The sequence below is a fragment of the Myotis daubentonii genome, chromosome 11, assembly GCF_963259705.1.
Source record: "Myotis daubentonii chromosome 11, mMyoDau2.1, whole genome shotgun sequence".
In the NCBI taxonomy this organism is placed as follows: Eukaryota; Metazoa; Chordata; class Mammalia; order Chiroptera; family Vespertilionidae; genus Myotis; species Myotis daubentonii.
The window spans coordinates 48,315,457-48,325,868 of NC_081850.1; the positions used below are offsets into that span (position 1 = coordinate 48,315,457).

At 48.4% G+C, this 10,412-nt stretch overlaps 1 protein-coding gene across 2 annotated transcripts; it reads left to right on the top strand.

Moving 5' to 3' along the window:
- Positions 1-1,893: 1,893 nt before the first annotated feature.
- On the top strand, positions 1,894-8,872 carry IDNK (IDNK gluconokinase). Of its 2 annotated transcripts, none has more exons than XM_059657013.1 (5): positions 1,894-2,013; positions 4,108-4,138; positions 4,491-4,577; positions 6,933-6,976; positions 7,700-8,872. In XM_059657013.1, exons 1-5 carry the CDS (start codon positions 1,964-1,966, stop codon positions 8,043-8,045), a joined length of 558 nt encoding a protein of 185 aa, XP_059512996.1. In that variant the 5' UTR covers positions 1,894-1,963; the 3' UTR covers positions 8,046-8,872. The 2 variants fall into 2 exon arrangements, with proteins under 2 accessions (XP_059512996.1, XP_059512997.1); XM_059657014.1 differs by having other exon boundaries at positions 1,916-2,013; positions 4,495-4,577.
- The last annotated feature ends 1,540 nt before the right edge of the window (positions 8,873-10,412 follow it).

Below are 10,412 nucleotides of genomic sequence, written 5' to 3' on the forward strand. Positions count from 1 at the left end.
TGAGCAGGGGCTTTCTTGCCTAGAGAGCAGCAAGCCCTCGTGCTGTCCTCCCTGTCCCAGAGCCGTGACTGCAGTAACACATGCAGGAAGCAGCACCTCGAGAGGGTCTCCAGGTCTCCAGAGCACCCTGCGCCTCAGCTGGCACAGTAGCCAGTAGACAGGCAGGACCCAATACTGCCTCTGGGTGCCCAGGAGTCCCCGCTGAGAAACTCTGCAACAACGCACCAGCAGGAGGCACTCACTGGCAGCCAAAAAAAAGTAAAATTCAGTTCTTTTTTTCAAAAAAAGGTAAAATTCATTACTCTATATTACCAACCTTTGTAGACAAACAATTACTTAGCATACGATGGAACCAGTTGTCAGTGGCTATATTTTCTATATGTGATGAACTATCTCATGGGGAGTAATGTGCATGCATGATGCTCAGGCCAGCTGCTGCCTTGAACACATTAAACCCGTTTCCCGCAGCTCTTCTGTGTGACTTGTCTCTGGAGTCCGATACAGAGCTGCTAGTATATGCTAGAGTCCAAGGCAATGAGGTGCATCATCGGGTACAGCTTCCATCTTACTTGAACTAGATCCAGATCCTGTGGGCAGCCATGACACACTGAACCATCCTGCCTCCGGAGATGGCTCTCAACTCTAAAACACTGACAACATGCAGGAGCCACAGTGCTTGATATAGCTGCACACACAGTGAGTGAGGCGTGTTTTCGTGGACCTGCCATCGTTCTGTAGAGTGAGGAGAGCAGGAACATGCCCCGGTAACAGGTGTTGCAACATGTTCCACTTGTAGACCGACAGGGAGACTTTCCCCAAGAGCCTCTGGCTGAGTCCCGATTCCTCACTGTATACTGAGCGTGTAAGGCAGTGGTTCTCAACCTTCTGGCCCTTTAAATACAGTTCCTCCTGTTGTGACCCAACCATAAAATTATTTTCGTTGCTACTTCATCACTGTCATGTTGCTACTGTTATGAACCATAACGTAAATATCTGATATGCAGGATGGTCTTAGGCAACCCCTGTGAAAGGGTCGTTTGACCGCCAAAGGGGTCGCGACCCACAAGTTGAGAACCGCTGGACTGTAAGGTGTTCGTGTAAGTGGGGTAGGTCCTGGAAGCAACTATTTAAAATGGCGTGTAATTAACACCTTGTTTAAAAGCAAATGGGCTCTTCAAAGAGGTGCTCCTTCCCCTACATTAATTTACCAGAGAACAGGAGCGGATGACATAGCAGAGTCTACAGCCATGAGGGGTACAATTATGGTCTAAGTTATATTGGAGCCAAAGGACGCCCACCACATATTATTGTGACAAACTGCCAGGTTACAAAATACTATGTACAGCATGATCCCAATTTCACAAACGATTCATACCCATCTACCTATATAGAAGGGGGGATCATTTGGAGAATGGATGCTGATTGCCACATGGTGTGGGAAAGTGTGAATTTGTCATCTGCTTATTCTTTTTATAATAACATTTAAATTTTTAAAATTTATTGATTTTTTTGAGAGAGGGGAAGAGAGAGAGAGAGAGAGAGCGCGCGAGAGAGCGAGTGGTATTTGTTGCTCCACCCATCCATGCATTCACCGGTTGATTCCTGCATGTGCCCCACCGGGATCGAACCCGCAACTTTACCTTGCTACCCAGCCAAAGCTATAACATTTTAAATAAACCAACGCTGTTTCCAGTTGGTGTTGGAGCAGGAGAGTCTTGCTTTGGAGGGCAAGGCTCCCCACCAGCCACCAGCCGGGCGGTGGAGGGAGGAGGGCAGCGGTGGAGAAGCTCTGGGCTTCCCACCCCACCCGCCCCCACGCAGTCCGGGGTTTAGCGCGGGCGCGGCCGGGCTGGAAGACCGGGTGCGGCGACAGGAATGACGGTCCCGACCGCGTGCTGCTCCGCCCTCCGCACCCGGGGAGGCGGGCGGACCCTGGAGGCGGCGGAAGAAGCCAGACGGGGCCATGGCGGCGCTGCCGGCGCTGCTGGTCATGGGCGTGAGCGGCTCGGGAAAGTAGGTTTCGGAAGGCAGGGCCGCGGGGGGCAGACCGGGAGGGAGCGGAGGCCAAACCCGGCTCCGTGGCGTGTGCCCGCGGCGACCGAAGACCCCGGGGAATCCCCGGCGCTTGGCAGTAAACAGGCCGGGCACCTGCTCCCTCTCCCCGCCCTCCAACCTGCTCGCCCCGGGGCACCGGGCGCGCCACCGCCTCCTACACCGGGGTCCCCTGTATGTGCAGAGGCTCTAGCGAGAGTCTTTGTAGAGGCGGCTGCTGGGGCACCGGGAGCGCCTGGGCGGGGCGTAAGAGCTCGCGTGGAGGCGGCAGGGGGTGGGGAGGCGGGGGGTCGGGGGGGGGCTGTCAGAACAGGTGGAGGGTGCAAAGCCCGAAGCGCGGGGGCAAACCTGGTCCCAGGCTCCTGCAGACCTTTGTCGGGCTGGGCAGAGCGCAGGTCCCTCCTGCGAGGCCCTGGGCTTTCTGATTAGATTTTGGAGCTTGATTTTTACCGTTTACCGTCTTTGATTAGTGTTCATCAGCTAAAGCTGGAAGGTGTTACTGTGCGGGGAGGCCCGGAGGGCTTGCGAGAGGAACACGGCTCCCACAAAGCCTCTGCCCAGCCCCGGCCGGCCAGCTGGGGGCGCTGGCCTTTGACTTCTTAATTAGACCAACATCTGTGCCACAGCTGGGGGCGCTAGCCTTTGGCTTCTTAGACCAACATCTATGCCAGAACTGCCCCGTAGTCAGGTGTATAGTCCAGTGGTCGGCAAGCTGCGGCTCGGCAAACCGCGGCTCGCGAGCCACATGCGGCTCTTTGGCCCCTTGAGTGTGGCTCTTCCACAAAATACCGACTTCTGTGCATGGGCCAAGAAGTTTCATCACACTGTACCTGCGCGCCCGCACGTGGTATTTTGTGGAAGAGCCACAATCAAGGGGCCAAAGAGCCGCATGTGGCTCGGGAGCCGCAGTTTGTCGACCACTGGCAGCCTAGGCTCTTGCTTGCTCCAGGTAGGTAGGTTTCACTTTCCAAAATTATTATGGCATGTGCAGCCTTAAAACAATTTGGGAAATCTTAACGGAAATGAAAGTAAAACTGTTGTATGAGTTGAAGAAGTTGAGAGGTAAGCCTGGCGTGATGTAATGGGAGCCCTAGGTCTCGGTTCTTGCTTGTGTGAGCTTGGGCAGTACCCTTCTCGGCCTTGGATCACATGAGGGAGTCTTAACCAGATGATGTATATGGTTATAATTATGGTAATGATAGCCATGCACTCAGTGAATATTTATTGGGCTCAGTCCTTACTCTATGTCACTGACACAGTGACCAGTACAGAGAAAACCTGTGCCCTCGAAGAGCTTACATTCTAGTATGGGAGACAGGCAGTAAGTGAATAAACATGGCATGTGCCAAGTGGTGGTAGGTGCTCTATAGGAAAACACAGGCGGGTACGTGGAGCAAAGTGCCAGGGAGAATGGTCAAGGAAGGTTCCTCAGAGGAAGTGGTATTTGACCAAGACCCACAAGAAGCGAGGGAATGAGCCACATTGATAGCTGGAGAAAGGGCATTGTAGGCAGAGGGAATGGCAAGTGCCGAGACCCTGCGCTGGGTGTCTGTGTGACCAGCAAGGAAGCGGTGGTGGAAGAGTGGAGGGAGATGAGGCCAGGAAACAATGCAGATGGAGAGGAGCGGTCATATGCTGGAGTATTTTGAAGGAAGAGCCAACGAGATGTGTCGATGGACTGGATGTAGGCATGAGAGAGGGAGGGAAGAGTTGAGGATGATTTCAAGATCTCATTGATCTCATTATTAATTCAGTATTTTTTTCAAAAAATAAACATCTATAGAACAGGGTCAAAAAAACTTCAGGAGTTTAATGAGACCTTACATCCTGCTTTTGGGATGGAGGGATTAGTGGTATCTGGGTGATTATTTCATTTAAATTCCTGGGGAAAACTAAAGTCAGGCCCTAGACTTCAGGGTCAAGAGCATAGCTCTCATTGCTTCAATATCAGCTATTGGTGTTTTAGTACTAACGGGGCAGCCACCCTTGGATGGAAGAAGGCACAGCAAAGGTTGGGAAATAGCAGTCGTTTGAACACTTGTGTCCTTTCCACAGATCAACCGTGGGCGCCCAGCTGGCTTCTGAGGTAACCTGTTCCATTGCCTCCCAATTACAAGTCCTACTGTGTTGTTTCTCTCTGCTTGCTTCTCTCCCTTTCCCCACCCTTTCTTCTGGCCTGTAGTGGTTTGTAAAACTCACCACAGCGCCTGCACAGGGCTTGTGAAAACCACTGAAGCAATTTTGTCTTCCCCCTTGGTGATTATGAATAGTGATGGGTGAAAAAAGGAGCTGCAGTGCCCATGAGCGGGGGTCTTAAAGTGGCATTCCAGACCTCCCCCCTCCTCCTCCCGGGTGGTCCTGGGGCTGCTGGCGGAGAAGAGGGTGGCAGGGAGGGCCACACTGCCTGCCACACCCCCCCTTTCCCTTTGTTCTTAAAGCTAGGATGGAGATTCTATGATGCAGATGACTATCACCCAAAGGAGAATCGAGTGAAGATGGGAAAAGGGATTCCACTGAATGACCAGGTAACGTTCGCTGTTTCCAACAAATATTCCAGCTGGGTGGCGCAGGTTGAGATCTTTGCAGTGCTTGGTATAGTTCAGTTCCTGAGTTATGACATGACTCATGATCAGTGCTCCACAAGCCAGGCACACAGTGGGGCCTCCGCGAATGTTAGCTTTGGCCCCGAATCTCAACTCAGCATCGGGAGAAATGCGCCCACTCTCTCCCCCAGCTTGGACAAGGTCTGCCAGAACACTTTGTGGCCTAATGTTAATGTGCAGAATATAATCCCTGAGAGGGCCTCCTGCGTAGGGGAGTTCATCTTCCCTTCCCAGGTCCTATCCAGCCTGCCGTCATCACGAGACTCTGGTGTCCACCCCAAGCCAGTGATCTTTGCAAATTCCCATCTGGGCCTTTAGAAGCTTCCCACCAATCTCAGGATCAAGACCAAACACCTAAACTCCTAAACATGCGTGGTTAGGCCAAAATGACCTTGACCCACTCCACACTCTTTAGTTGCCATGCACCCTTCACACACACACATCTTCCCTCCCTCTCCGCCCCCCGCCCCCCCCCCCCCCCAGCCACTGTGGCCCCTTTCAGTTCCTCCTGCCGTGCTCCTTCCCAGGGCCTTTGCACCTGCTGGTCGCACTGCCTGGAATGTACTTCCTTCCCCTCCCCACCAAGTTAACCCTGTGCATCCTTCACATCTCAGCTCCTGTGCCACTTCTTCAAGGAAGCCCTCCCTGACCTACTTAAGTAAAACCTCATATAATAAACTCTCTTGGCAACATATCCCTTATTGCCCATGTCCCAGTTGCAACTTGGCATTTGAGGGTGTGAGAATTTGATTAATATTTATCTCTGCAACTAGATTTCACCTCCAAAGGGGCAGGGACTGGCCATTTCTCTTCCATTGTATATACCCAGGGCCTGACACATAGTAAGTGTCAGGGAATATTTGTGGCGTATTTGTGAGTAAATGAACGAATGAGAGAAGGAATGAATGAATAGCACTTCATTCCCATATGCACCATCATGAGACCATTTCCTAGGGGTCTCTCTCAAGCCACACTTACAAACTGTGGATTTGTTGGCTTAACTAGCCGTAGCCCAGGAGCCACTGTGATGGCAAGGTCAAGGTCCAGGTCCACATTCCAAGTGTGTCCAAAGGACAGGACAGAATGGAACTGGCCAAATGCCCGCACTGCAGTTTTCACTTTCCATGAACTTGGCTCACGCCCAGTTGTGCCCCCAATCTCTCTCTCCCCTTTGTCCTGCCTTGAAGGACTGAGTCAGTAAACATTAGTAGGCCTAATTCTGGAGCATTCTAAGGGTGCACTTCTCTTTGCTTCAGGGAGTGCAGCTTGAGTTTGCAATGATTCCAGCCTTGAACCATCAAAATTAAGTTCACATTTAACTTGAGAAGATAGGAGGAGTGAACCATAAAAGAGAGTAATAATTTAAACATAATACTGATAATGTGCTAGAGATAAATGTAGATAACCAGACTCTACCTCTAAGCTTGTGTGACCTTTGGCAAATGGGTTAGAGATGGTACCATTTCATTGGGTTCTTGGGAGGATTAAGTGAGATAATACAAAAAATATGCCCAGAGAAATACCCAAAGCCTTCAATAAATATCATTTTAATTATTGTTTTTGCTAATGTCATGTCTATACAGATATGCATATGTAATGAAAACCATTTCTATAGTGTGCAAAATGTGCCTGTACCAGTGTTATGTTTCTCCTTAGTGAGTTGTAAATAAGAGTTAAGTTAGCCCGGCCAGCATGGCTCAGTGGTTGAGTGTTGACCTATGAACCCCCCCAGAAGGAAGAGAAAACTTGTCTCAGGAGGATTTCTTTGTGAAACACTGTAGGGTGCTCTAAGGAAACCTCTTCCGTCTTGTCTTTGGAAAAATATAAATTTCTCACAGTGCTTTTATCTGACAGGAGTTCTCTTTCAGGAGGTTTGAAGAATAGAACCAAAGGGTAGCTGACATAAGGGTTTCTATGAATATCTTATCTCCCTGCATTGGAGATCAGAGGCACCATCATGCAATACAATCAAAGGAGACTTGTAATCATAACAGAAACAGGGAGAACACATATACAACAGGGAGGTTAGATGGGGGAGATATAGCCTGGTATTTTAGGGCAATGTTTAGTATTGTGAAAAGAGCCCCTGGCGCCTGAACCAGGAAAATGTTTCTGGGCTGAACTGCCTAGTGACTTATCCCTGGGCCTGGAGTATGGGCTACTTCTCAAAACCACTAAGATCTCTCTGGACCTTAACACTGAGGGACAAAATTAACGATGTTTCTGAACAAACAAACAATAGCTGGAAAAGTCATTCTGTGTCTGCTCTAATTTCAGGACAGGATCCCATGGCTTTGCAACTTGCATGACATTTTACTAAGGTAAGAGCATCAGGCCTTGGCATACCAGGGAGTCAAGAAGACCCATCAGAAAGTACAGGGTAAAATATATAGTCTTGAAATCACAACTGACCGATGATAAAAGATCCCAGGAATGGAATGTGTTTCCATCAAATAACCAAACAATGATTTTAATCAGCCACAGACATAGTTTAGCTGGGTTCTGGACACAGACCTAGACAGCTCCACAATTACTAGCTGGGAATCAGCCACTTGGCTTCTATGAGCCTGTTTCTTCATTTGAAAAGGGAGTTAAATAGTTCCTAGTCGCAGATTACTGTGAAGAATTAGCAAGATGAGGCATGAGTAGTACTTAAACCAGTATCCGTATAAAAGTGCTCAAAAAATGACAGCAGGCTGTGCCTGAGCCATAGCCTACATTCACAGGAGCCGAGACCCGGCACCTTCATAAACTTCCTCCCACGGTTCCATGGGCAGGTCCTCTGAGTAGCCCCATTTAACAGATGAACTGGTGGTCAGGGAGGTACATACCTTGCCCAAGATGATTCAGTTCACTAGTGGAAGATCTTTACCCCAAAGCCAGGACTGCCTGAATCTTGACCGCCGTTTTATAGCACCTTCCACTGGCAGGAAGTAGTACTGGACTCGGCCTAGAATGGACACCTGGTATTTTAAACGTCTTCATTCTTTAGCACTTCTGCCTCCCCCCCCCCCCCCGCCTTTTTTTTTTTAAAAAAAAAACAGAGATGTAACCTCAGGACAGCATGTGATCCTAGCCTGCTCAGCTCTGAAGAAAGTGTACAGAGACATCTTAATACGAGGAAAGAATGGTGCACCTCCGAAGTGTGACGAGCCAGGGAAGGAGGGAAAGCCGGCTGAGGTGCAGCTGCTTGTGGTCTATCTTAGTGGGTCATTTGAGGTCATCTCGGGACGCTTACTCAAAAGAAAAGGACATTTTATGCCCCCTGAGTTATTGCAGTCTCAGTTCGATATTCTGGAACCCCCCTCAGCTCCAGAAAATTTCATCCAAGTCAGTGTGGACAAAAGTCTTCCAGAGATGATTGCTATAATTATGGAAGCTCTAAAATGAAACCCAAGTCACTTCCTATCAGTGGTCCAGAACAGAACTAGGCATAAATTTTTGTCCTGTCCCTGACCATGTTAAAGCATCCATGCTGGTACTGTACTCTAAATTCTAGTCAGGGTGAACAAACCACGATGTGTTGAAATATACTTGTTTGGATGTGATTTTAGGAGTTTGTGGTCCTCTGGTCATCATGCTCTGCATACTGGAGGAGAGGGGACTTGGAAAGTTAAGCTTCCACTGAAATTGAAATTCATGTGATCCAATCAAATGATCAGAGGATATCATATAATCAGTGCTGAAATCATTACCTTATTGGGAACATTCTTGATCAGGCTATATTCCAATAAATAAGTAAAATTTGGCTATCCTTGGAATCCCTTGGAAATTGGTCTTGGGAGCAGAAACATGTCCAAAATCAACCACTCACCAGCAAGTCATTTTACACCATACACCTCCGAATCCTCTGTCCTTTCAGGATAAGTAAATAAAAAGCACAGCTAGTTCACGGATATAAAAAGCAGCAAAAGCCCTAGCCGGTTTGGTTCAGTGGATAGAGTGTCGGCCTGCAGACCAAAGGGTCCCAGGTTCAATTCCGGTCAAAGGCACGTACCTTGGTTGCAGGCTCCTTCCTGGCCCTGGACCTGGCCCTGGTTGGGGCACGTGCAGGAGGCAACCAATCGATGTTTCTCTCACACCAATGTTTCTCTGACTTTCCCCTCTCTCTTACACTCTCTAAAAAAATCAATGGAAAAATAACCTCAGGTTGAGGATTAACAAAAATAAATAAAAATTTTAAAAAATAAAAGAATAAGCAAAAAAATTTTAAAAAACTGCAAAGATGGCCCTGGGCCGTGTGCTCAGTGGTTAGAGTGTTGTCCCATACACAGAAGGCTGATAGGTTCAATTCCCAGTTAAGGGCATGTGTCACATACCTGGGTTGCAGGTTTGATCTGGCCCCATTTGGGGCATGTGCAGGAGACAACCCATCAATGTGTCTCTCTCTCACTGATGTTTCTCTCTTTCTCTCTCCCCCCCCTCTCTCCCTACCATTCTCTCTCTAAAAAATCAATGATAAAAATATCCTTGAGTGAAGTGTAACAGCAACAACAACAAACTGCAAAGATGGAATTTGAGCAAATGAACCATGGGACTCGCTGACCCAGTCTGCTCTCCACATTTTACCAAGGCCTCTGTGAGACCAGACTAGTAAAGACATTACATATTGAAGCCCTTCGTTTATTACAAGCTACTCTCCCTTATTTGTTCTTTAGAGTTAAGGCGTCATATTTTTATTTCCCTAGGTGAACTTTATTAAAGGGGACATGAGAAAAATAATTGTTTAAAAAAAGGCATTGAGACTGGTATGGTTGAGTACTATTGCTCTAATGTTCCCATACCTGGCCACAGGGAGGCCAAGATGTGAGCAAGTACTGCCCTCTGGTGGCCCCAGAGGATGCAGCAAGCACAAACTGCTCACCCAGTCCTGAGAACCCCTCCAGCAGCCAAGGGTTATGTTGCAGGTTCAAGGGTGGTGGAATGCTGCTCCCCACCAGCCCTGACCACACCCCTGCCCAGCCTCTGAACTGGGAAGAAGAGGTAGGTGAGAACTGTTTGAATGGTTCAAAGTAAATGCCAATGAAAGATTTCCTCAACCCTGCAAACACCACTTACCACCCCCTCTGGCAGGACTCTCCATCTTGCCCCCCTCCACTGGAAGACGTTTGGGTTAAACCTTTCCTCTCCTATAAAATGGGGACACTGTTTGTTCATCCCGTAAGATCGTGAGAACTGAGATAATGCATGCAAAGTGCTGAAACCTGACACACTAACTACTCAAACATTGGCTCTCGTTATACTTGTCATCCCCAGGTCTGAGGGAGTGTGTCCTATGGCCACACTTCCACTCCTGTTATTCTGACTGTGTGGGAGCTTATGAACTCCTTCGAAGTATGTGAATCTTGAGTCTTCCTTCTTATTCCCTGCTAGGGTCTCCCTCCACCCCTCCCCAACTCTTGACCAGGTCAAATCAGATGTTATAGCAGCATTATTCACAATATCCAAATGATGTAAATGCCCACCAACAGATTAATAAATAAAATGCAATACCATCCTTACAATGGAATTATTACTCAAGCATTAAAAGGAATGAAGTACTGACACATGCAACAACATGGATGAATCTTAAAATCATGCTAAGTGACGGAAGCCACACACAAAGGCCACATGCTACATCATTCCATTTATATGAAATATCCAGAATGTATAAATCCATAGAGTCAGAAGCAGACTAGTGGTTGGCAGGGGCTGGGGCGTGGGGGTAACGGTGAGTGATTAAGTGGTTTCCCTTCTAGGTGACAATAAGTTGTGAAG

Excerpts from the sequence above, each read along its gene's own strand:
- IDNK (XM_059657013.1), top strand. The coding sequence starts at position 1,964 with ATGGCGGCGCTGCCGGCGCTGCTGGTCATGGGCGTGAGCGGCTCGGGA. Across the intron at positions 4,139-4,490 it reads GCGCCCAGCTGGCTTCTGAG|CTAGGATGGAGATTCTATGA; the intron begins GTAACCTGTTCC and ends TTGTTCTTAAAG. Across the intron at positions 4,578-6,932 it reads GGATTCCACTGAATGACCAG|GACAGGATCCCATGGCTTTG; the intron begins GTAACGTTCGCT and ends CTCTAATTTCAG.